Source organism: Mandrillus leucophaeus, unplaced genomic scaffold (genome assembly GCF_000951045.1).
Source record: "Mandrillus leucophaeus isolate KB7577 unplaced genomic scaffold, Mleu.le_1.0 Scaffold23, whole genome shotgun sequence".
NCBI classification, from domain to species: domain Eukaryota; kingdom Metazoa; phylum Chordata; class Mammalia; order Primates; family Cercopithecidae; genus Mandrillus; species Mandrillus leucophaeus.
In genome coordinates, this window is record NW_012102365.1 from 970,037 (window position 1) to 995,525 (window position 25,489).

A 25,489-nucleotide genomic window follows, 5' to 3' on the forward strand; every position below is an offset into this window, starting at 1 on the left:
AGAGACGGGGTTTCACCGTGTTAGCCAGGATGGTCTCGATCTCCTGACCTTGTGATCCGCCCGCCTCGGCCTCCCAAAGTGCTGGGATTACAGACGTGAAAAATTTGTATTTTTAATGCAGACAGGGTTTCACCATGTTGGCCAGACTAGTCTTGAACTCCTGACCCCAAGTGATCCACCTGCCTTGGCCTCCCAAAGTGCTGGGATTACAGGTATGAGCCACTCCCGGCCCAGAAGCCTGTTCTAATCACACTAGAAACATCAATAGGCCGGGCGTGGTGGCTCAAGCCTGTAATCCCAGCACTTTGGGAGGCCGAGACAGGCAGATCACGAGGTCAGCAGATCGAGACCATCCTGGCTAACGTGGTGAAACCCCGTCTCTACTAAAAAAAAAAAATACAAAAAACTAGCCGGGCGAGGTGGCGGGCGCCTGTAGTCCCAGCTACTCGGGAGGCTGAGACAGGAGAATGGTGTAAACCCGGGAGGTGGAGCTTGCAGTGAGCTGAGATCCGGCCACTGCACTCCAGCCTGGGTGACAGAGCGAGAGCAAGACTCTGTCTCAAAAAAAAAAAAAAAGAAAAATCAATAAAACATGATACTTGGTGGGCTTCAATAAATTTAGAAGGCAACCTGAAAAAGAGAAGAGTGCTCTTAAGGAGAAACACTGTAGGAATCCAGAAGGCCCTAACTCAGCTTGGCAAATTAAGGAGTGCTTCCTAGAGGAGGTGAGGCCTAAGCTGAGCCAAAGAACCTGCTGAGAATCAGAACTGCCCGACAACTTTTATTCTTTAAACAAAAAAAAAACATATATGAAGGGTGCCCACCTAGACCCATGGATCGGGATTTTAGGCCCGGGGAATCTGCCTCTCTAGCTCCCCAGGTAGCCGTTCTTACCAGCCCCGACTGGAATTTGGGAACTTTTATGCCAGATGGAAAGCAGGGCTGGTGAAGGCGTGCCAGGGGGAGGTGCAGAGGCAAAGTCTGAGGATGTGACAAAACAGAGCACCTGGGGAGCAGGTTGCTCAGACTGGCTGGTTAACAGGCCTTGATGGGACGTGGTGGGAGAAGGGACCAGAGAGAAGGGCAGGGTGCCAAGGCCCCAGCTGTGGGCACTGCTGTGAGGGGTGGGAGCAAGGAGCCAGCCAAGGAGCCAGAAACAGACTGGGAAGGAAGAAACCTGAGGATTGAGTGTCCCCAAAGCCCTGGGTGAGGGGGCCTTGGGAGCTCAGGCCTGGAGGAACAAGTGGAAAAGAGATCCCTTAGCGGGGGCTTGGGAGTGACTGTGTTGAGTGTCTAGACTACTGGTGACTTCCTTTCTCTTCTGGCCAGTACGTGACCGTGTCCGGACCAAGATGGAGAGAGACATCCTGGCTGATGTAAACCACCCATTCGTGGTGAAGCTGCACTATGGTAAAGCTGCAGGCCCTATCTGAGCTCCTACCCTACCCATCTTTCACCCTTGCCTGTGGTCTGTACACTCTCCCACCGCCTGCCTGGTAGGCCAAGGGAGCCAGGGCTGAAGGGGCAGGTCGTAAGGCCCGGGTGACTCTACCATTGCCTTTCTCCCTCTCCCCAGCCTTCCAGACCGAGGGCAAGCTGTATCTCATTCTGGACTTCCTGCGTGGTGGGGACCTCTTCACACGGCTCTCAAAAGAGGTGAGCTGACATCTACTGCCAGAGGGCCCCGGGATGGAGCTGGGGGACAACAAGGTCTCCCATCCCAGGGCCCTGTACAGAATGTGTTCAGATGGCTTGAATCTGGAACCACCCAGGCCTGCCTAGCAGCCCCTGGCCCAGGAAATACCATTCACCCTCGGATAGAGGCCATACGCTGGCAAGGTCTCTGAGAGTTTCTCCCAAGGAAACTCTGGGGAGCTAAGGGTTCCTCTCACCTCCGCACCTGCATTCTTCCAGGGCTGCTCTGAGCAGAGGTGTGAAGATAGGGGAGAAGCCCAAAGTCACCCAGAGAGCCAGACACTTCAGCAGTCATCTCCCATATGTCATCCAACAGGATTTTGAACCAATATAAAAGGATTTGAGGCTGGGCGCAGTGGCTCACACCTGTAATCCCAGCACTTTGGGAGGCCGAGGCGGGCGGATCAGGAGGTTAGGAGATCGAGACCATCCTGGCCAACATGGTGAAACCCCATCTCTACTAAAAATACAAAAATTAGCTGGGTATGGTGGAGTGTGCCTGTAATCCCAGCTACTCAGGAAGCAGAGGCACAAGAATCGCTTGAACCCGGGAGGCAGAGGTTACAGTGAACCAAGATCGTGCCACTGCACTCCAGCCTGGCGACAGAGCGAGACTCCGTCTCAAAAAATAAAAAAAAAAGATTTGAGCTAGAAAATGGGGTCATTCATACAATTCAGACTTTAAAGAGAATCTAGCCTTTTTTGGTTTTTTTTAATTGTAATTTTTTTTTTTTTTTTTTTTTTTTGAGATGAAGTTTTGCTCTTGTCACCCAAGCTGGAGTGCAATGGCAGGGTCTCAGCTCACTGCAACCTCCGCCTCCCGGATTCAAGCGATTCTCCCACCTCAGCCTCCCGAGTAGCTGGGATGACAGGTGCATGCCACCATGCCTGGTTAATTTTTGTATTTTTAGTGGAGATGGGGTTTCTCCATGTTGGCCAGGCTGGTCTCGAACTCCTGACCTCAGGTGATCCGCCTGCCTCAGCCTCCCAAAGTGCTGGCTGGGATTATAGGCATGAGCCACCATGCTTGGCTTAAATTGTTATTTTAATGTTTGAATAGGAAATACATTTACATGATTCAAAAGAAAAATATTCACGAAGAAGTCTTACTCCCGCCCCAGCCCCCTCTATCCCCACCCATAAACGTTATTATTGCTTTCTTGTTTAACTTTCCCATGTTTCTTTTGCAAACAAATCTGATATATGTTCATTCCTACCCCCACTTCCTTATGTAAAAAGTACTATTCTGTATACACTGTTCTGTACCTTGCTTTTTTCAAGATAGTACATCTTGGAGCTCACTCCATCTCAGAACATGGAGAAACTCCATGTTCTAGTTTATAGCTGCAAAGCACTCCATTATGCAGGGGATACAACTGATTCCAGCCTTCTACTCTTGGACCCTAGGCCTGTTTCCAACCCCTTCTATTTCCGAACGATGCCACAATGAGTGGTTTGCGTATTAGTCATTTCATACTTTGTATGACAAGAAGGCTATATGGCCTGGGGTCTCCAAGGGTCCTCCCAGGGTGGCCCTTCAGGACCAGGAAGCTGCTGACTGCCCAGTGCCCCAGCTCTTAAGGAAGAGGAGGGCCTGCTGAAGACCCCTCCTGTGTTTTGCAGGTGATGTTCACGGAGGAGGATGTGAAGTTTTACCTGGCCGAGCTAGCTCTGGGCCTGGATCACCTGCACAGCCTGGGTATCATTTATAGAGACCTCAAGCCTGAGAAGTGAGTGAAGCCTCCAGCCCCACCCCTGCCTCCCCAGGGGAGGCCTCTTCTAGGACAGGGCCATCCTGAGGTGGGTGGGCATGGCTTTCTCCGGGAACGTCCTCCTGTCTTGGGCAATCTGAGGAATGGGTGAGTGGGGTGGGTGGTAGTGCCAGCTGCCCAGTCACTAATGCTACCGTTCCCAAGGGCCAGGTACCTTCCATGCAGGTAATGTTGCCCATCTTTTTTTTCTAATCTAGTGTGACATTGGAGATGCTACCTTTAGAGGTCTTTCCTTGATACAGCCCTGTAGAATTTTCCCTAATATCTAACTACCCTCAAATGATAACTAAGGAGCCAGGGGCAGGTGGTGAGTTGGAATAAGATCTGGGTTTAGCGTTAGGTAGCCTTGTATTCAAATCCTGTCTCCACCTACTAGCTAGACCTACTAGCTTGATGACTGTAGAGCTACTTAACTGCCCTAAGCCTTAGTTTCCCCATTAGCAAAATGGGGCCCTAATAGTACCTGCCTCACACAGTTGCTTCAAGGATTAGCAAAAAAGATAGGCAACATCCCTGCATGGCACTGCTACCACCCTGCAACGCCCACCCTGTCATCAGAGATAACTGGGTGGAGCACCTCCTCTGGGCTGAGCCCAACTCCCACAGCCCTGTGGTGACACCACCACCCCCACGGCCACAGCTGAGGAGCCCTGACCCCTATTCCTCTATTACAGCATCCTTCTGGATGAGGAGGGCCACATCAAACTCACTGGTGAGTGGAGGCCGCCTGCCCCCTTGGGCCCCAGGGGAGGGCAGGGCAAGGTCCTAATAGGTCTCGCTGAGTAGTGGGGCCTCATTCTTCCTGAGAAGCTGTGCCTGTTACTTGGAAGTGTTCAAAAACTCAGGCCTCAGACTTGGAACACCCTCAGTTGGAATCCCAGCCCCTCATTGTGTAACGCAGGGCAGGTCACCTGACCTCTCTGGGCCTTAACTTCCTCCTGAGTGTCATGGGGGTGATGGCTTCTGGCCTCTGGGCATGGGGGTTGGGTGTGCAAAGGGTGGCAGCAAGGAAGGCAGGGTTCCTGAGGTGTGTCCTCCTGCCCTCCTTGCTGTAGACTTTGGCCTGAGCAAGGAGGCCATTGACCACGAGAAGAAGGCCTACTCCTTCTGTGGGACAGTGGAGTACATGGCCCCCGAGGTCGTCAACCGCCAGGGCCACTCCCACAGTGCGGATTGGTGGTCCTATGGGGTGTTGATGGTGAGTGCCCAGACAGGGGTAAAGGATCCAGCCCAAGCCTCTGGCCTCAGTCTCCCCATCTGTACAGTGAGGGGGTTGATCATCTCTAGGGCTCTCCCCATCTCCTCTCACAGCCAAGCTGGCCTCACTCTATATTCAGCTGTGGTTTTCTTCCTTGGAAGGATCCCAGGCTTGACCCCACCTGGGACACACCTAACCCAGTGCTGGCCTTCTCCCCAGCCTCGCGCCCCCACTGCTGCGCCTGGTGGTCTGGGTTGGCAGAGGCAAGAGGGACGGACGTAATTCTTGCTCCAGGAAGACTTGGATGTATCAGCAAGAATCCTGGGACTAGGGCAGAGGGGCCTGGATGGGAGGAGGCGGGAGGTGTGTGGGAGACAGGGATCAGAGCCTGAATAGACCCTTGTCCTCTGCAGTTTGAGATGCTGACAGGCTCCCTGCCCTTCCAGGGGAAGGACCGGAAAGAAACCATGACATTGATTCTGAAGTAAGTCCCAGCCCTGCCCTGATAACAATGGACTCCTCCAAGCCCCAGCCCCAGTTTGGGGGTCAGAATATTATGACCCTGTCCCTGCCTCAGATTCCCTTTCTAATGAGACTCTCCTCTGGGTTAAACATTATACCTTCCTTTTTCATCCATAGGGGCCTGTGGGTGGGAACCCTGAAGTCTTTGGGAAGTGAATTAGTGGATGGCTTGTCTAGACCGAGCTGGGAACTAAACCTGGACAGGGGCCGGGGGAGATGGGGCCTCTGGGGCGGGGCTCGGCCTTGATGCGTCCCGGGGGCTGTTTCAGGGCGAAGCTAGGCATGCCCCAGTTTCTGAGCACCGAAGCCCAGAGCCTCTTGCGGGCCCTGTTCAAGCGGAATCCTGCCAACCGGCTCGGTAAGCAGCCCCAGCTCAGGGGAGGGGATGTGGCGATGGGGAGCCGGGTACAGCTGCAGCCTAGGCCACAGGGCCACATCTGGGCTGAAAGGGGCCGTTGTGCTTTGTGTGGGCAGACAATGCCGCGGGCCACCCTGCCTTCTGGCTCCATGTGTGGTGTTGTGGAGGGAGGGGGGAGCTGACCTGTGTGTAGGGGGAAGGCAGGAACTGAGTCATCCCTACTCCCTCTGGGGACAAGGACAGAGGCCCCTACACAGCTTCTCCGCCAAGGCTGCTGGCACAAGAGAAAGAGCATGAGCTCAGGAGTCAGAAGGCACAGGTCCCAATCCCGGCTCTGTGTCAGGTCCCCACTGCCTGGCACGAAACAGTCCCTGTATAAATATTTGTTAAACGAATGAGGCCACTTATGAACTAAGTAACCCCAGGCAGGTGACTTCACCTCTCTACACCCAGGTTCCTCGTCTCAATGGGAGATGATGATCCCAAGCTTGCTTCAGGGCTCTGTTGATGAAATGAGGTTGCGTGAACATGCCGGCATGTAGTAGGTGTCCAGTGTGTGCTGGCTTCCCTGGCTCCTGGGTTCATCTGGTCCATGACCAGCTGTGTAAGGTCCAGTCCAGGCCCCTGGGGTTGAATGGAGTGACAACCTGTTCTATGGTTGAAAATGTCAATAGGGTAAGAGGAACAGAGATGAGGCTTGCGTTGGAATGAGGTGGGGCTCTCTGTAGGTCTCAGAGCAAGCTCAGCTTCTGTTCTGACTGTGTGGCCTTGGAGAAGTTGCCTAAAGTCTCTGGGCCTTCCTCCTCCCACTAGTACATTGGAACTTCTTCATCAGAAGCTCCAGAAAGTGGAAAATGCTGAGTAGGTGACAGGCCTTAGGGTGATGGCTGGGTAGATTTGAGGCAGAGTGAGCCCATTTTCCCCTCTGCTCCAGCAGCTGGTCCCAGAGCCCTGTGAGGCTGCTTGGCGGGCAGGGTGGTGTCTGGGGGTTGCGCCACCCAGGCTCAGACCCTTCATTTGGGCTCTTTCAGGCTCTGGCCCTGATGGGGCAGAGGAAATCAAGCGGCATGTCTTCTACTCCACCATTGACTGGAATGTGAGTGTGTCCACCCACGCCAGGGCTCCGGCCATCTTGGCCACAGGAAGGGTGGTGGGAGGGGAGCCTCTGCTAGCAAGGGCCCCAGACGCAGGAGCAGAGGGTCACAGCCTGCCCTTGAAGACAAGGGCTGGCCTCCTGAGGGCAAGCAATTATGCTGTTGTCTGCTGGGCAACATGGCCTATGTTCCAAGCTCAGCACCACCTCCTGCATGGGGCTCCTGGTGGGCTGTTGAGGGTGCTGTGGTGACCAGGGTGCCCATCCCACTGTGCAGAAGCTATACCGTCGTGAGATCAAGCCACCCTTCAAGCCAGCAGTGGCTCAGCCTGATGACACCTTCTACTTTGACACTGAGTTCACGTCCCGCACACCCAAGGGTGCGTCTCTTATCTGTTTTGTCTGTCTTGGGCTGGTACAGGAGAGAAGCCAGGAGTCGGTGGCAGCTTGCGGGGCAGAGATAGTCAGGGACACTGACAGGCCGAGGTGTGTGGATGGGCAGGCGGGTGAGTTTCTGGCTCCGTGGGACTCTGACTTTCGCCCTGTCTCACTCTGCGTGACTCTCTCACTCTGGGGTTCTGTGGGTCTCTTTGTGTCTGGTGAGAGAGTAGGAGTCGGGGTGTGTGGGTGGTGAAGGCCACAGTAGAAAAGTCGGGACCCCTGCCAGGGGCACCTTCCAGCCCACTGGGAAGACCAAACACATCAGGCTTACCATCACGTCAGGGAGAAGGAATCTGACCCAGCCACACTGTGTGGTGGCTGAGCAGAGGTGACAGTGCCCATAGATCAGGGACAGGCATGGGAATCAACTTTGGCTGCCCTGACTACCGGGCCTCCGTGTACTTACCTGGAACAGGGGCACAGCCACAAACCCACTCATTTCCTGGGGTTGCTGCAAAGAGCCAGTGAAGGAGCTTCTGGGAAGGAGCTGGGTGAATCCTAACTTTTTGGCCAGATATTGACAGTGGGTGTGGGGTGGAATGTTCTGGGAGGCCTCCTATAAGGGCATGTTTTAGGAGAGGGAGTACTTTTCTTTTTTTTCTTTTCTTTTCTTTTTCCTTTTCTTTTGTTTCTTTTCGAGATGGAGTCTCGCTCTGTTGCCCAGGCTGGAGTGCAGTGGCGCCATATCGGCTCATTGCAACCTCCGCCTCCTGGGTTCAAGCGATTCCCCTGCCTCAGCCTCCTGAGTAGCTGGGATTACAGGCATGTGCCAGCACGTCTGGCTAATTTTTGTTTGTTTGTTTGTTTGTGTTTTTGAGACGAAGTCTCACTCTGCCGCCCAGGCTGAAGTGCAGTGGCCGGATCTCAGCTCACTGCAAGCTCCGCCTCCTGGGTTTACGCCATTCTCCTGCCTCAGCCTCCCTGGTAGCTGGGACTACAGGCGCCCACCACCTCGCCCGGCTAGTTTTTTGTATTTTTTTTTTAGTAGAGACGGGGTTTCACCGTGTTAGCCAGGATGGTCTCGATCTCCTGACCTCGTGATCCGCCCTTCTTGGCCTCCCAAAGTGCTGGGATTACAGGCTTGAGCCACCGCGCCCGGCCAATTTTTGTATTTTTAGTAGAGACGGGGTTTCACCATGTTGGCCAAGCTGGTCTGGAACTCCTAACCTCAAGTGATCCACGATGGGGTGCTTTTCTCACTGTACTTGCACACCTCTGATGACAGGACAGCAGTTCTCTAAGCAGTCCGCTGGGCAGTGTGACAGATGCAGCTTTGTAGGAGTCAGGGGCCAGAGAAGCAGCATGAGGCAAGGCTTCTCAGAGGAGGGAGCGAGTGAGCTGAGTCTTGAAGGATAGGCAAGCAATGGATTATCTAGTTAAAGGGAACAGTGTGTGCAAGGGCTCAGAGACCCCTTTAAGGATCTGGGAAGTCCAACGTGGCTCAGCTGTGGTGTGGAGAGAGAGAAGAGGAGGATCACAAGGCCCTCCATTGCCAGACTCAGAAGCTGGGCTTACTCCTGAAGGCAGAGGGGCACCTTTGAAAGGTGCGGGCAGGGTGGCAGATTTGTGGTTGGAACCTTCCGTTTGGCTACTGTGCAGGGATGGACCTGAAGGGGCTGATGTAAGACGGAGAAGCTGGGGAGGGAGCATCCAGGAAGGGATGAACTGTCTTGGCCTGGGATGGAAGTGGATGTGAGAGTCTTTAATGTTCCTCATGCATCAGGACTGGACTGGTCTAAACACATATGAGCAGTCGGGCTAAGGCCTGGGATGGACAGGCCCTCTGCAGGCTCCCGCCATGGCCAGCCCCTGAGGCAGGTCTGAGGCCCTGTGCTCCCCCTTTGCTGGGCTGCCTCAGGGTCGAGGGGACCTCCTCAGGTACCCTCACATTCCCCTCCCGCCCCTACAGATTCCCCAGGCATCCCCCCTAGCGCTGGGGCCCATCAGCTGTTCCGGGGCTTCAGCTTCGTGGCCACTGGCCTGATGGAGGACGACGGCAAGCCTCGCGCCCCGCAGGCACCCCTGCACTCGGTGGTACAGGTGAGGGGGGCAGGGGGCTGCTGCTCCGTTATCCTTTTCTAAAGAATGGCTGTGAATACAGGCTCTGAGTTGGACAGAACCGGGTTCATACCCTCGTGCCACTGTGGGACCCGTAGGGTCTCCAACATAAAACAGGGACAGTAAGGCCCACCTCACACTGTGGCCCTGATAATTGGATGATGATATGGCTATACATTTCCCAGCACAGAGCAGGGTCTGGGTACATGCCAGGGGGTGCCCAGGGTGGTGGTGCAGAGTGACTGTCGTGTCTCTGGCATAAGGGTAGCGAAGAACTTGTATCTCTTCACACTTGTTCCCCATTTGTACACTTCCACTGCCTCATGAAAGTTTCAGGTTGAGAGGCAAGAATGTAGACTGTGGAGCTCATTGCATGGGTTCCAGATTCACAAGATAATGGACGTTGGGGTTTTTTTTGTTTGTTTTTGAGACGTAGTCTTGCTCTGTTGCCCAGGCTGGAGTGCAGTGGCACAATCTCAGCTCACTGCAGCCTCCACCTCCCAGGTTCAAGCAGTTCTCCTGCCTCAGCCTCCCGAATACCTGGGACTACAGATGTACACCACCACACCCAGCTAATTTTGTTGTTGTTGTATTTTTAGTAGAGACGGGATTTTACCATGTTGGCTAGGTGTCAAACTCCTGACCTCAAGTGATCCACCCACCTCAGCCTCCCAAAGTGCTGAGATTACAGACATGAGCACCCGACCAGATAATGGACTCTAGATGAGATACTTCCCTTCCTGGTGCCTCAGTTTTCTTATCTGTAAATGGGGAAATGATAGAATCTTCCTCCATAGAGCTATTATGAGGATTATTAGAGTTAATACATGTAAAGTTAAAGTGGGCTGGGCACGGTGGCTCATGCCTGTAATCCCAGCACTTTGGGAGGTCGAGGAGGGTGGATTGCTTGAGGCAGGAATTTAAACAGACCCATCTGGCCAACATGGTGAAACCCCATCTCTAAAACTACAAAAATCTGACGGGCGTGTTGGCATGTGCCTATAGTCCCAGCTACTTGGGAGGCTGAGACACGAGAATTGCTTGAACCCGGGAGGCAGAGGTTGCAGTGAGCCGAGAATGCACCACTGCACTCCAGCCTAGCAACAGCGCAAGACTCTATCTCAAAAAATAAATAAATAAAAAATAAAGTTAAGATGACTATGTAATTTATTTTCCAAACTGGGACATCTTTATCCAGGACAAATATTAAATCAGACTGGATGCAAGGACCGCAGGCGCAAGCCAGGGCTGGCCGCAGGGCATGTAGTCACCTGATGAGAGTGCTTAGAATACTGCCTGGCACGCAGCACACACTAAGCACCATTCAGCATTGCTATGGCTAATGTCCCAGAACCTTGAGACACCCCCTGAGTTGAGCTGTGACACCCCAGAAAGGGGAGGCAAGTCACTCAAAGCCATACTTAGTGGCACAGCTGGAACTCAGCTCAGGGCTCCTGCGTCCCTCCCAGGCCTGCCCAGGCTTTTCAGAACTAAAGTCCTCTCCATGTGTGTTGTGACCCTCTTGCCCACTCCCTACGCTGCCCTCTGACCACAGGCTGCAGTCCAGGCAGGCTGGGAGCCAGCGAATATGCCCAACATATAGAGTAGAAAACTGAGGCCCAGAGAGGGGCAGGCTCTCACCTGCAGTCAATGGCCAACACTCTACCCCAAGTCTCCTGGCCCTTCCCCGGTGCTGTCTCTACTGAGCCAAGACCTTGAATGCTGGGAGATGACCCTTAGCACTCTGGAGCCAGGGGTCAGCCACAATTTTTGGTCTCCTACAGCAACTCCACGGGAAGAACCTGGTTTTTAGCGACGGCTACGTGGTAAAGGAGACGATTGGTGTGGGCTCCTACTCTGTGTGCAAGCGCTGTGTCCACAAGGCCACCAACATGGAGTATGCTGTCAAGGTGGGCCTCCTGACCACGTCTCAGCCAAGGCTGCCGGGCCGGGGGCAGGTCCCCGTCTGGTGGGGAGGGGTGGTGCCTGAGCTCTGCAGATGTATGAAAGATTGTGTGGCTGAGACCTCCAGGCCTGCTCCATGGCAGGGAAGGACCCTGGAGCCTGTCACCCTGACACTGCCACATGCACCCACTTTCTTCAGGTCATTGATAAGAGCAAGCGGGATCCTTCAGAAGAGATTGAGATTCTTCTGCGGTACGGCCAGCACCCCAACATCATTACTCTGAAAGATGTGAGTGGGGTGGGGACCAGGAACTCGACTCTCCAGGATTTGTCTCAGGGTTGCCATTCCTTTGACTTCTCATCCTCTTTCCGGTGGTCATGTGGAGGGGAAAGAGGTCCCTTGGTCCCTCCAGTCTGCCCATACCCCAAGGGCCGTCCTTCAGACTCAGGCATTTTCTGAGGACGTTCTTGCCTATCAGGGGACCAGTGTCAGCATCCTCCTTTTGGGGAAGGCGGGGCCACTGAAGAGCAAGCAGAATACCTGCCTAAGGCTCATGTCATTCTTCCCTGCTCTGGGGCGCTGCTGACCAGGGGGCCCAGGCCTGACACTGGGGAGAAGAGCCTGATGGTGAGGTCTTCGGCAGGTGTACGATGATGGCAAACACGTGTACCTGGTGACAGAGCTGATGCGGGGTGGGGAGCTGCTGGACAAGATCCTGCGGCAGAAGTTCTTCTCGGAGCGGGAGGCCAGCTTCGTCCTGCACACCATCGGCAAAACTGTGGAGTATCTGCACTCACAGGGGGTGAGTCTGGATGCAGGGAGGCGGTAGGGGGATGCCAAGGGTCATACCATCAGCAGAGCACATGAACCACATGCTGGCCCAGGAGTGGCAACCTCCAGCTAGCCAAATTGAGGGAAGACTAGGCTGGGTCGGGGGATGCGTGTAAAGGAGGGAGGGAGAGATGTGGTCCATCGTGAAAGGGAAGGTATGGAAAGTTATTCAGTATCTGCTGTGTGCCAGTCACCATGGTAAGGTTTAGCATAAGATGAAGTTTCCAGGCCAGGCGCAGTGGCTCATGCCTGTAATCCCAGCACCTTGGGAGGCCAACGCAGGTGGATCACTTGAGGTCAGGAGTTTGACACCAGCCTGGCCAACATGGTGAAACCCGGTCTCTACTAAAATACAAAAAAATTAGCCGGGTTTGGTGACGGGCGCCTGTAATCTCAGCTACTTGGGAGGCTGAGGCAGGAGAATGACTTGAACCTGGGAGGTGGAGGTTGCAGTGAGCCAAGATCACACCATCGCACTCCAGCCTGGGCAATACAGCGAAACTCCATCTAATACATAAATAAATACATAAATAAGATAAAGTTTCCTTACATTATCTCAATTGGTTTTCACAACAACTCTGAGATGGATGCTGTTACTGGTCCCACTTCACAGGTAAGAAGACCAGAGCTCAGAGATGAAAGTTCATTTGCTCAAGATTACATAGCCAGGGAAGAATGGAAGAATTTCAGACTGAAGAATTTAGGTGGGGAGTGGGTTTTGAGTTAGGAAGCAGCAGGGTCACCATGGGGGAGGTGCAAGGCTTCAGGGAGGTGAATTCGACTATGGGTTCAGTTGCTAAGGCAGAGGAAATGGATGCAGGAGGAAATTCTGCTGGAAACGTAGCAGGGAACTACAGAAGAGGTGTAGGTCCAAATGGCAGAGTTTGGCCTTTATTACTGCACAAGGCAGGTGAGCACTAGATAATGGTGAGGTAGGAAAGTTCATTACAGTGGATTAAAGCCCAAAACAGTAGCATTACTTTCTCTCTGCATGAGGTGATGTTTTAGGGTACATCTGATCAGACAACATGGGGGTTAAGAATGTAGGCTCTGGGCCAGGCGCAGTGGCTCACGCCTGTAATCTCAGCACTTTGGGAGGCCGAGGCGGGCGGATCACGAAGTCAGGAGATCAAGACCATCCTGACTAACACGGTGAAACCCCGTCTCTACTAAAAATACAAAAAAATTAGCTGGGCGTGGTGGCGGGCGCCTGTGGTCCCAGCTACTCGGGAGACTGAGGCAGGAGAATGGCGTGAACCCGGGAGGCAGAGCTTGCAGTGAGCCAAGATCGCGCCACTGCACTCCAGCCTGGGCGATAGAGCGATCTCTCGAGAAAAAAAAAAAAAAGAATGCAGGCTCTGAATCCACCTGGCTGAGTCCAGGTCTTGGTGTATGAGGTTATTAACTTGTTTTCACATAGTACCCAGTCCATAGACACATTTCCCGTATTGTCCTGGTTTTTTTTGTTTTTGTTTTTGTTTTTAATTGTTGGAGATGAAGTCTCGCTCTTGTCACCCAGGCTGAAATGCAATGGCATAATCTTGGTTCACTGCAATATCTGCCTCCCAGGTTCAAGTGACTCTCCTGCCTCAGCCTCCCGAGTAGTTAGGATTACAGATGCCTGTCAGAATGCCTGGCTAATTTTTTGTATTTTTAGTAGAAACGGGGTTTCAACATGTTGGCCAGGCTGGTCTCAAACTCCTGACCTCAGGTGGTCCGCCCACCTCGGCCTCCCAAAGTGCTGGGATTACAGGTGTGAGCCACCATGCCTGGCTCCCTATTGTCCTTTCAAAAATGTCTTTTTTGACTGGTTTATTGAAATTAGAATACCTGTAAGTTCCACACATTTCATTCAGTTGGTAAATCTCTCCCCTTTTTTTTTGAGACAGAGTCTCACTCTGTTGCCTAGGCTGGATCATCATCATCATCATCATTATATATTTTTGAGACAGAGTCTCACTCTGTTGCCTAGGCTGGAATGCAGTGACACAATCACACTTCACTGCAGCCTTGACCTCCTTGGGCTCAAGCGATCCTCCCACTTCAGCCTCCCAAATAGCGGGGACCACAGGCACGCACCACCACACCTGGCTAATTTTGTATTCTTTGTAGGGATGGGGTTTTGCTTTGTTGCCCAGGCTGGTCTTGAACTCCTGAGCTCAAGTGATTTGCCCACCTTGGCCTCTCAAAGTGCTGGGATTACAGGCGTAAGCCGCCTTACCCAGCCTCTTTTCTTTTTTTTAAACTGGAGGAAAATTTGCATACAGTAGATTGCAAGGGTACATTTTGATGAATTTTGTTAAATGTGTACACCCATGTCGCCTCCACAGTTAGACCTCCCTTTTTTATGCCACCGACATGTTGAATATGAGTTCTGTGGAATGTCTCGTGTTCTGAATTTGTCGGCTGCCTTCTGGATCATTTACATTATTTCTCCATTGTTTATATTTCCTGTAAACTGCAAGTTGCTCTAACGTCATTATTAGCTTCGGCTTTTTTGGGGGAATGGGAATGAGGTCCAGATGGTAAGGTTGGGCCGAGCATGGTGGCTCCTGCCTGTAATCCCAGCGCTTTGGGAGGCCAAGGTGGGCAGATCACTTGAGGCCAGGAGTTTAAGACCACTCTGGCCAATATGGTGAAACCCCATCTCTACCAAAAATATGGAAATTAGCCGGGCATGGTGGCACATGCCTGTAATCCCAGCTACTCTGGTGACTGAGGCACGAGAATCGCTTGAACCTGGGAGGCAGAGGTTGCAGTGAGCTGAAATCACACCACTGCACTCCAGTCTGGATGACAGAGCAAAACCCTGTCTCAAATAAAAAATAAAAATAAAAATAAAAGAAGGCCGAGGTCATCCAATCTATGGAGGTACACTTCAGTGCATCACATCCACGAGCACAGTGTCACGCTGCCCGCCTTTAACCATGGCAGGTGGTAACTGTCCCATCTCCTTATTGTAAAGATCCTCATCGAATGGTTTCATCCTTTCAGAATCTTGCCTGAGTCGAGTATTTCATTAGGGTTGCGAAAGTGGCGATGCCTGATTATGTCTAATGTTTTAGGGGAAATTCCGTAAAAAAGAATTTCACCTCTTAACCAAAGCTCCAATTTGGTTACCCCCTGTGCTTTTAATGGTCATGTTTGAAGTGGCTTTGGTTTTTGAAATGCCAGTGCAATAGACTAATATTTAAACATGTCAAGTCAGAGAGCGTGTTTCCTTTTTCTGTTTTGTTCTTAAGTGAGTACTCATTAAACTTAAGAAGGTTTAGAAGACAGGCAAGCCAGTGTACCCATGGGTCACCTGAAGCTCAAAGTAAGGAAGAACTTTCTGAAGAGGGGAGCTGCCTCCAGAGACAGTGAGCCCCTTCTGCCAGGGATGTGCAAAGCTCCAAGTATAGATAACCACTTGGTGAGGATGTTGTTGGAGGAAGTTGTCTCCTTCCCGAAGCTGGGAGTGTGTGTGTCTCCAAAGTTTCTGGCTCTTTGCTAATACCGGGGCAGGTGATGAGGAATGGGAAGCTCTTCTTGTTGACATATTTGGAGGGGATGCTCTGGGTTGCTTTGTTGACAGCAGTAGCTGCGGTCTGTAAGCTGGGAATCCCACAGGAGCTGAGGGATGACCAGGGAGCAGGGTCCACCGGGACCCCTGTTTGTTTGAATATTGTCTTTGTATTGAAGCATTGCGTAAACACTGAGAAGTGCACAAATCATGACGGACAAGTCAATAAATTTTCAAAAAGTGAATACACCTGTGTAACCAGTACCCAGATCAATAAACAAAGCATTTCCAGTTCCCTTAGAGGCCCCCACCTGAGGATAACCATCCTAAGCTAAATTCTAATAGGTTCATTTTGCCCGTTTTTTAATTTATTTTATTTTTTATTTTTATTTATTTATTTATTTTTGCTCTTCTTGCCCAGGCTGGAGTGCAATGGCATGGTCTTGGCTCACTGCAACCTCTGCCTCCCAGGTTCAAGCAATTCTCCTGTCTCAGCCTCCCAAGTAGCTGGGATTATAGGTGCCTGCCACCACAACCAGCTAATTTTGTTTGTTTGTTTGTTTGTTTGTTTTGAGACAGAGTCTCGCTCGCCCAGGCTGGAGTACAGTGGCGTGATCTCAGCTCACTAAAAGCTCCGCCTCCCGAGTTCACGGCACGCCATTCTCCTGCCTCAGCCTCCCGAATAGGTGGAGCTACAGGCGCCCGCCACCATGCCCGGCTAATTTTTTGTATTTTTAGTAGAGATGGGGTTTCACCATGTTAGCCAGGATGGTCTCAATCTCCTGACCTCGTGATCCACCCGCCTGGGACTCCCGAGGTGCTGGGATTGTAGACGGTGAACCACCGTACCCAGCTCATTGTAGTTTTAATTTGCATTTTTCTGATGATTAATGAAGTTGAGGACCTCTTCAAATGTTTATTGCCATTCGGACAACCTCTTTTATGAAATGCCTCTTCAAGTCTTTTGTCCATTTTTAAAAATTGGTTGTCTTTCCTTTGCATCTTACGTGGCAGGAGTTCATAATTTAATACATGGAGTCTTCGTAAGTCGCCAGTCTCCCTCTATGTTGTTTCTATAAGGTTGTGGACTCTATAATAGAGAGGGTTTCTCCCTTTAACCAGATGATTCACTTAGAACAACTTCGCCTCTTGTTTGGCCGGTCACAGGTGCCTAAACGCACATCTTCTCACGCTGCTCCTGAAGATGTTGCTGCCACTGCTGCTGGTGGTAGCTAATGCCACGTGCCACTTTCCACGGGTCAGGCAGGGTTCTGTGCACTTTACATATTAACTCTTGTTTTTTTTTTTTTTTTTTTTTGAGACAGGGTCTCACTCTGTCACCCCAGCTGGAGTACAGTGGCGTGATCATGGCTCACTGCAGCCTTGACCTCCCAGGCTCAAGTGATCCTCCCTCCTCAGAAACCTGCAGCCCGCATATTTGGGACGACAGGTGTGCCACCACACCTGGCTAATTTTTAAATTTTTTTTTGTAGAGATGGGGTCTCACCATGTTGCCCAGGTTGGCCTCAAACTCCTGGGTTCAAACGATTCTCCCACCTCAGCCTCCCAAACTGCTGAGATTACAGGTGTGAGCCACTGCACCCAGCCCAGAGCCTATGCTGCTTTGGACAGCATCTGGTCTCTAGGTTTTGTTTGTTTTTGAAATGAGTCTCGCTCTGTTGCCCAGGTTGGAATGCAATGGCACAGTCTCGGCTCACTGCAACCTCCACCTCCCAGGTTCAGGTGATTGTCCTGCCTCGGCCTCCTGACTAGCTGGGGACTACGGGCGCGTGCCACCACACCCGGCTAACTTTTGTATTTTTTGGTAGAGACGGGGTTTCTCCATGTTGTCAGGCTGGTCTTAAACTCCCAACCTCGTGATCTGCTGCCTCGGCCTCCCAAAGTGCTGGGATTACAGTCGTGAGCCATGGTACCCGGCCTGGTCTCTAGTGCTTCTTCACAAGCAGTCACTCTGTCTTAACATCCAGCATGGTAGAGGGGTTCAGTCCAAGGCAGTTCTGGGGTTACTGTGATGTCTGTCATTTCCCAAGCCCCTTGCTAAATATTCCTGTCCTTCCCTATAAGCCTGGGGTTGAATACTATTATCAGCCCCATTTTACAGGTGAGGAAACTGAGGGCTAAAGATGTTAAATGTCGTGCCCAAAACCACACAGCCATGAGTGGATGGTAAAGCCAGGATTCACACCCTGGCCTGCCCGACTCCTTCCTGTGACTGGAATCCCAACTCTCCTGGAGGTCACGGCCTATTGCTCCAGTGCCTGCATTCAGCCTACACATATATTTTGTTTGGCCTGCAAGATAAGGAGTGTTTTTTGACTTGAGGTGTGGTTTAGTAAGGCTTTGGTAATTTGGCTGCTTCTAAAAACACTGGGTCCGAGTTGCTGTGTAGCGACTGTCAGCTGGAGCCAGGTAGCCACTGCCCTCTGCGAACTGCTTGGAGGTTCCCGCTCTGCCTGGCTTCACTCATTACTTGCCCAACCCGTTGATTTTCTGTGCAGTGAGATGTGAGACTATACTTTTCCTCCTGCCACATACACTCCTGAGGGTCAGGTATCAGAATCACCTGTGGGGCTTTTTTAAGCTGTGCTTCCCCTCCCCTACTCACCATCCCTACTATTCTACCACAGGCAGTGGTGAGACAGTTTCCTATAGGAATTTGTAGTTTCTCTATGTTGTATTAGGGTAGGAAAAAAGATCAACAACTTGAGCCGGGCGTGGTGGCTCAAAGCTGTAATCCCAGCACTTTGGGAGGCTGAGGTAGGTGGATTGCCTGAGGTCAGGAGTTCGAGACCAGCCTGGCCAACATGATGAAACCCCGTCTCTACTAAAAATACAAAGAATTAGCTGGGCATGGTAGCAGATGCCTGTAATCCCAGCTCCTCGGGAGGCTGAGGCAGGAGAATTGCTTGAGCCTGGGAGGCAGAGGTTACACTGAGCTGAGATCACGCCATTGCACTCCAGCCTGGGCAACAAAAGCGAAACTCCATCTCAAAAAAATTAATTAAAAAAAAGGTCAACTTCCATATCCCTGTGTCCCAGTAGTGTCATGTGTGCCACACTAAACTGGAAAGACTATGGAATTAAGGTCAGAACTGGGTTCTGGTCTTGCCTCTGCCTCTAACTTACATGCAAGTCAGTTGTCCTCTCAGGCCGGATGTAGTAGCTCACACCTGTAATCCCAGCACTTTAGGAGGCCACGGTGGGAAGATCACTTGAGGCCAGAGTTTAAAACCAGCCTAACCAACGGGGTGAAACCCTGTCTCTATAATACAAAAATTAGCCAGGCATGGTGGTGCACACCTGTAATTCCAGCTACCTGGGAAGCTGAGACATGAGAATTGCTTGAACCCAGGAGATGGAGGTTGCAGTGAGTCAAGATTATGCCGCTGGCGAGACTCCATCTCAAAAAGAAAAAGGAAATGGTCCTCTCAGAGCCTTGGTTTTCTCCTCTGTAAAATGGAGCTGGTAATTCCTGTCCACCCACCGAGGTGCAGTGGGTGGCTCCAGTGAGATCATGACTGGTAACATTCTTTGTAAACTGGGAGTTTACTTGTGTAGTTGGTGTCCTCAGCCAAGCTGAGCATCCCTGACCTCTAGGAAGAGTCCACATTCCTGGGGGCCTGGCCTTGTGCTGTGGGCCATATGATCGTGTTTGAAGGAGAGAGCCCATAGGACTTTCTCCGAGGCTTGGATACAGTGCGTTGCTGGGGCCACCCTAACAGTGTGGCCCTTTCCCCCTCATCTACCTGGCACTCTTCTCCCTATGGAGGTGGACTGTACTGGGCCATATCTACCTTCTCCATGGGCTCCACAGGCACTGCTGGAGGGCTTGGGGATCAACTGAGACTATGAAAGGACTATCTGAATAAAACCAACTAGCCTGTAAAACTCTACTAATCTAACCTTCAAGGTGTCTGTCTCTGTGTTTCAGAGGTGTGATTTGTTCATTCATTGCACAAAATTCACTTAGCATTTGCTCTGTGCTAGGCCGTGCACTGGGTGCTGAAGGTGAACGGGCATTCCACAGACATAGGGTTATGATCGTTACCGAAGGAGCCCCTGGTGGCCTGAACTCAGGGGACCTGAGGGATGCAGTGAACAGTGAGGCTGGTACAGATGATGGCTGTGCCTCCCATGTCAGGGTAGGGACTTTGGACTTTATGTTGCAGGTAGGGAGCCTTCAACGGTTTTTTGACAATGCCCAGGGAGGTTTCTGGGCATTAGCTTAGGGGAGGAGGAGCAGGAAGATGAGAACATGAGGAGTTTAGTGTGGGATGTGTTTGAGTTTGAGGCTCTGTGGAACATCCAGTGGTTGCCGTGTGGTAGGCAGCTGGATTTATGAGCCAAGACTCAGGAAAGTTCTGGACTAGGGTTAGAGATCTGAGAAGTATTGGTAATTGATAGAGGATTGACTATGAATGGAACTGTACAGGCCAGGCACAGTTACTCACACCTGTAATCCCAGCACTTTGAGAGGCCCAGGCAGGAGGATCACTTGAGCCCAGGTGTTCAAGAACAGCCTGGGCAACATAGCGAGACCCTGTCTCTGCAAAAAGTGTTTTAAAAATTAGCTGAGTGTGGTGGCACACGCCTCTAGTCCCAGCTACTTGGGAGGTTGAGGTGGGAGGATCACTTGAGCTCAGAGGTTGAGGCTGCAGTGAGCCATGAATCATGCTGCTGTACTCCAGCCTGGGCAACACAGACCCTGTCTCACAACAAAACATAACAAAACAAAACAAAACAAAACAAAGCCTTACAGAGTGGGAGGAGGAGAAGAATGAACTGTGGGGTGGTTCAGCCCCCTCAAGTTACAGATGAGCAAATGGCCCCAGAAGATAGCCGTTTGCTTATGGCCTCAGCAGTGTCATTCATCCATTCATTCAACAGATATTTATTGAATACCTAACATGTACTAGGAGCTAGTTTGAGTGCTGGGATACAGCAGTGAGCAAAGCACTCATGGAGCTTACATTCCAGAGGGTAGACTCAGAAAGCAAATTAAATATTATGTTAAGTAGGGAAATGCTACAGATAAAAGTAAAGCAGTGTATTCTTAGATTCTAAAGATAAGGAAAATAGGGCCGGGCATGGTGGCTCACACCTGTAATCCTAGCACTTTGGGAGGCTGAGGCGGGCAGATCACTTGAGGTCAGGAGTTTGAGACCAGCCTGGCCAACATGGTGAAACCCCATCTCTACTAAAAATACAAAAATCAGCCAGGTATGGCAGTGGGTGCCTGTAATCCCAGCTACTTGAGAGGCTGAGGCAGGAGAATTGCTTGAGCTTGGGAGGCAGAGGCTGCAGTGAGCTGGGATCGTGCCACTGCACTCCAGCCTGCGCGATAGAGGGAGACCGTCTCAAAAAAAAAAAAGACTTTTAAGATTTTGACCTAAGTAGTAGGAAGGATGGAGTTGCCACAAGGTAAGATAATGTGATGAGTAGGTTTTAGGGGAGAACTGGGAGTTCAGTTTTGGACAGGTTAACTTAGAGCTACCTGTGGACACCTACACAGAGTCAGTAGCAGCAGCAGTAAGACCCTCATTTCAGCCCCTTCCCCTTCTCTTGGATGCCAGGTCTGTGCACTCGTCCTGTCTGGGTAACTTTCTCATCCCTGGCAGCTGACCTGGGCCACTGGCCACCTCCCCACACTGAGAACTGACCCCAGCCCCTGCCCCTAGGTTGTGCACAGGGACCTGAAGCCCAGCAACATCCTGTATGTGGACGAGTCCGGGAATCCCGAGTGCCTGCGCATCTGTGACTTTGGTTTTGCCAAACAGCTGCGGGCTGAGAACGGGCTCCTCATGACACCTTGCTACACAGCCAACTTCGTGGCGCCGGAGGTGAGTGGCGCGGCCTCCTCAGCTGTAAGAGTGAGGGGGAACTGGAGGCCTTGTGCCCCCTCCTAGAGGCCCCACATTGGCCAGGACTCGAGTCTCTGTGACCTTGGCCCAGCTGGCAAGGGGAGATCTAGCCTGTGCCTGGGACCCTTGTCCTGCCCTTGAGGGGAGTAGCAGGAAACATCTGTGGTGACTTTCTACTGCCCCCCAGACTGACCACCTCCCCTGCCCTGTTGCCAGGTGCTGAAGCGCCAGGGTTATGATGAAGGCTGTGACATCTGGAGCCTGGGCATTCTGCTCTACACCATGCTGGCGGGGTGAGTGCCCCTGGCCTGGACCCTTCCCCACTCCTGTAGCCCTAGCGTTTGGGCTGGGCGGTGCTTGTCTGATAGGAATGGCTCAGCCAGCTCTGACTCAGGATGGTCTGGAAATAGAGACATGCTCCTGCCTCTGGGAGCTCTACCTTGGGAGTACCCCATCTGAGGGGGAGACAGTCTCCCCCAGCTCCAGGATGGAGGCCAGAGTCTGTACCCAGTCCGTGGGGGCTTTTCTGCAGGTACACTCCATTTGCCAATGGTCCCAGTGACACACCAGAGGAAATCCTAACCCGGATCGGCAGTGGGAAGTTTACCCTCAGTGGGGGAAACTGGAACACAGTTTCAGAGACAGCCAAGGTGAGTCTGTACCACCTGTGTGGGCTTATTTGGAGGAGGGAGGCAGGGTCCCATCGCAGGGCTTTTCAGCAGTTCATGAACAGCCTCATTTCTCCAAGTGGATGTTCCACAAATCCCTGTTGCTGTATTTCTCCAAGTGGAAGATTCCCAGGCAGACCACCACCATCCGCGCACCTTGTTGGGGTAACTTGGTGATCATTCATTGGCCCTTCTCATTCTGGGCCCAGGGCTGCATCATCGGTCCGGGCCTTGTGGAAGCCTAGTGTAGTGAGGGATACTACCTAGTTTGCACACAAGGAGCAGAGATGCCTGGAGGCACAGATAGGCCGACCCTCTTGGCCAAGGGTGTGGACCGTGGAGACACAGAGCAGAGCAATTGGCTATGCCACGCAGAGCCTCCTTGGAGGAAGTAGCATGTGAGCTTTCAGTATTAGCAACAGTGTTTGGTTATTGGGAACCTGTATGCCAGACAGAGTTCAACCCTCTCTGTACGGCCACCTCACATCAACCTGCGAGGCAGGGAGTGGTTATTCCTATTTCTCAGCAGGGAAACTGAGGCTCAGAGAGTTTAAGAAACTTGCCCAAGGCACTCACTTGATGAGTGCAAAAGGCAGGTTTTGAACCTGATCTATCTGAGCCCAAACCTGAGGCTTTTCCCACCTTCCCACATGGCTTTTTGAAGGCAAAGGAGAAATGGAAGGGTGTTCCAGGACAAAGGGCCTAGAGCAGCGAAGGCCCAGAGACAGGAACCCTGGCTATGTGCGGGGAGCCCTGGAGCAGAGTAGAGAATGGATCCCAGGGGCTGCTGCAAGGGTTCAGGCGGGAGCTAGCAGAAGATGGTTGCCCTCCTGTGTCCCATTAGGGGCCTGCTCCCCTGCAGCCCTCCCACCACCCCCTTGCCCACTGTGTCCCCAGGACCTGGTGTCCAAGATGCTACACGTGGATCCCCACCAGCGCCTCACAGCTAAGCAGGTTCTGCAGCATCCATGGGTCACCCAGAAAGACAAGCTTCCCCAAAGCCAGCTGTCCCACCAGGACCTACAGCTTGTGAAGGTATGGCCACCCTTGGGCTGCTGGGCATCTAGGGGGTCAGCCCAAGGTGGCACGGTCAGGGACTTGTGGCAGAGCCAGGCAATTCCATGTCTGTACGGAGCACCATGAGGTGGAACATAGGAGAAGAAGACACAGCCCTGCTGTCAGGGAGCTTAACACACTACAGTGTCACGGTGCAGTCACGGCCCCCAGTCCTCTGGAAGACACAGCTGCTGACCTCTGAACCCTCCAGTCTTAAGGGGGTTGGACCCATGACCATAAAGGACCACTGAGGCTGGATTAACAGTGGGCTAGGCTGGGCGCGGTGGCTCACGCCTGTAATCCCAGCACTTTGGGAGGCCGAGGAGGGTGGATCACGAGGTCAGGAGTTCAAGACCAGCCTGACCAAGATGGTGAAATGCCATCTCTACTAAAAATACAAAAATTAGCCAGGCGTGGTGGCAGGCTCCTGTAATCCCAGCCATTCAGGAGGCTGAGGCAGGAGAATCGCTTGAACCCAGGGGGCGGAGGTTGTAGTGAGCCAAGATTGTGCCACTGCGCTCCAGTCTGGGTGACAAAGTGACTCCATCTCAAAAAACAAACAAACAAACAAAAAACAAAACAGTGGGCTATGGGGCTGGGCGCGGTGGCTCACGCCTGTAATCCCAGCATTTTGGGAGGCCAAGGCGGGTGGATCACTTGAAGTCAGGAGTTCAAGACCAGCCTGGCCAAGATGGTGAAACCCCATCTCTACTAAAAATACAAAAAGTAGCCTGGTGCAGTGGCAGGTGCCTGTAACATCCCAGCACTTTGGGAGGCCGAGGAGGGTGGATCACGAGGTCAGGAGTTCAAGACCAGCCTGACCAAGATGGTGAAATGCCATCTCTACTAAAAATACAAAAATTAGCCAGGCGTGGTGGCAGGCTCCTGTAATCCCAGCCATTCAGGAGGCTGAGGCAGGAGAATCGCTTGAACCCAGGAGGCAGAAGTTGCAATGAGCCAAGATCGTGCCACTGCACTCCAACCTTGCCTGTCTAAAAACAAAAATAAAACAAAACAAAAAACAGTGGGCTGTGGAACACTGAGCGGGGCTGGCCTACCCTTGGGGCATGCATCCCCTCCCCACTACATCTCCCACCATTATGAACTGACCTCCCCGCTTCTCTTTCAGGGAGCCATGGCTGCCACATACTCGGCACTCAACAGCTCCAAGCCCACCCCCCAGCTGAAGCCCATCGAGTCATCCATCCTGGCCCAGCGGCGAGTGAGGAAGTTGCCATCCACCACCCTGTGAGGCACCAGGGCATTCAGGCCGCAGGGCAGTGCTAGCTTGACGGAGGCAGCATGCTTCCCAGAGGGAGCAGGCCGGAGCCACAGGGCCAGAGGGAGCTGGAACCCAAGGGGCCGGGGAAGCCGCCAGCCCAGAACACCCCTAGTGAGGGTGTGAGAAGTGCCTTCTCCTTCCCCAGGATGTACTCTTCTCGGCTCAGGCTCTGCTGGTGGAAAGCGATTCACTGTACAAACTCTTTTTTTATAGAAAAAATGGCATCAACCACCATGGATTTTTACAAGATCCATTTGCCTTTCTGGGAGCAGAAACAGCCGTTGCGGCCCAAGGAGGGGAACTGAGTCACACTGAGGCTCTCTGAGACTCTTTAGAGCAGCTTTGGGATCCCACCCTGGGGACCCCCACGATTGGCCATCTGTAGCCATCTGCACACACCTCCGAGACAGTCCAGTGTCACCTCTCTCAGAGCCTCTGGCTGGTTATTAGAACTCATTCTATCCCCAGTCAGCTCCTTTTCCGTTCTGTTCTGCTGGGAGTTCTAGAACCACTTCCTGCTACAGGAGGGGACTCATGCCCTGCTGGCTTCCAGCTTCAGGCACCAGCATCCACCTCGGCCCCACCAGTGGATCCCCTGTGGTCAGGCTGGGCAGCCCCAGAGAGAGGATGTGGAAAGCACTTTTTGGCTGACTTCTTTTGGGGTTGGCAACAGGACAGAGTTCACGGGAGGCCAGTGGGTGGGCCATGAGGGACAGGGGCTTTTTTCATTTCTTCCTCTGCTGGTTACTCAGGGTTCATCTGTCCATGGCCTTTCTAATAAACTGTTGAGTTGAAGCATGCTCTCCTCCACTGTTCATCCCTGAATTTACCCTCTCTCTGCTATTGGATGTTGAAGACATTGGCAGTGACAGAAAATGGGCCAGGGCCAATTAGCCCAGCTGCTTGGAACCAGGTCATCTGGGGAGTGTGTGGGAATCCTGCTGGTCTGGCCCACGCGTCCCTGCCAGGGGATTCCATTATGGTATTGATAACAGTATTACTAGCCACTGGTGACCAAGTGCCAGGCACTATGCCTGGGCCTCACATGAATATCTCATTTAATCTTGACCCTGTGAGGTAGATGCTCTGTATTATCCCTGTTTTTTTTTTTTTTTTTTTTTGAGATGGAGTCTCGCTATCGCCCAGGCTGGAGTGCAGTGGCCGGATCTCAGCTCACTGCAAGCTCCGCCTCCTGGGTTTACGCCATTCTCCTGCCTCAGCCTCC

At 52.3% G+C, this 25,489-nt stretch overlaps 1 protein-coding gene across 3 annotated transcripts in view; it reads left to right on the plus strand.

Moving 5' to 3' along the window:
- Nucleotides 1-25,062, plus strand: part of RPS6KA1 (ribosomal protein S6 kinase, 90kDa, polypeptide 1) — a 52,842-nt gene extending 27,780 nt beyond the window's left edge. For 2 of the 3 annotated variants that reach the window (XM_011981659.1, XM_011981658.1), the window contains exons 4-21: nt 1,330-1,410; nt 1,577-1,656; nt 3,319-3,425; nt 4,142-4,179; nt 4,523-4,665; nt 5,079-5,149; nt 5,457-5,545; nt 6,577-6,641; nt 6,916-7,018; nt 8,989-9,119; nt 10,922-11,047; nt 11,242-11,331; nt 11,687-11,845; nt 21,076-21,237; nt 21,475-21,551; nt 21,791-21,908; nt 22,824-22,961; nt 24,112-25,062. In XM_011981659.1, coding sequence (XP_011837049.1) covers nt 1,330-1,410; nt 1,577-1,656; nt 3,319-3,425; nt 4,142-4,179; nt 4,523-4,665; nt 5,079-5,149; nt 5,457-5,545; nt 6,577-6,641; nt 6,916-7,018; nt 8,989-9,119; nt 10,922-11,047; nt 11,242-11,331; nt 11,687-11,845; nt 21,076-21,237; nt 21,475-21,551; nt 21,791-21,908; nt 22,824-22,961; nt 24,112-24,234 — 1,901 coding nt within the window. In that variant the 3' untranslated portion in view covers nt 24,235-25,062. The remainder of the gene's footprint in view (nt 1-1,329; nt 1,411-1,576; nt 1,657-3,318; nt 3,426-4,141; nt 4,180-4,522; nt 4,666-5,078; nt 5,150-5,456; nt 5,546-6,576; nt 6,642-6,915; nt 7,019-8,988; nt 9,120-10,921; nt 11,048-11,241; nt 11,332-11,686; nt 11,846-21,075; nt 21,238-21,474; nt 21,552-21,790; nt 21,909-22,823; nt 22,962-24,111) is intronic. The other variant, XM_011981657.1, reaches the window with a different exon arrangement.
- Nucleotides 25,063-25,489: the final 427 nt, after the last annotated feature.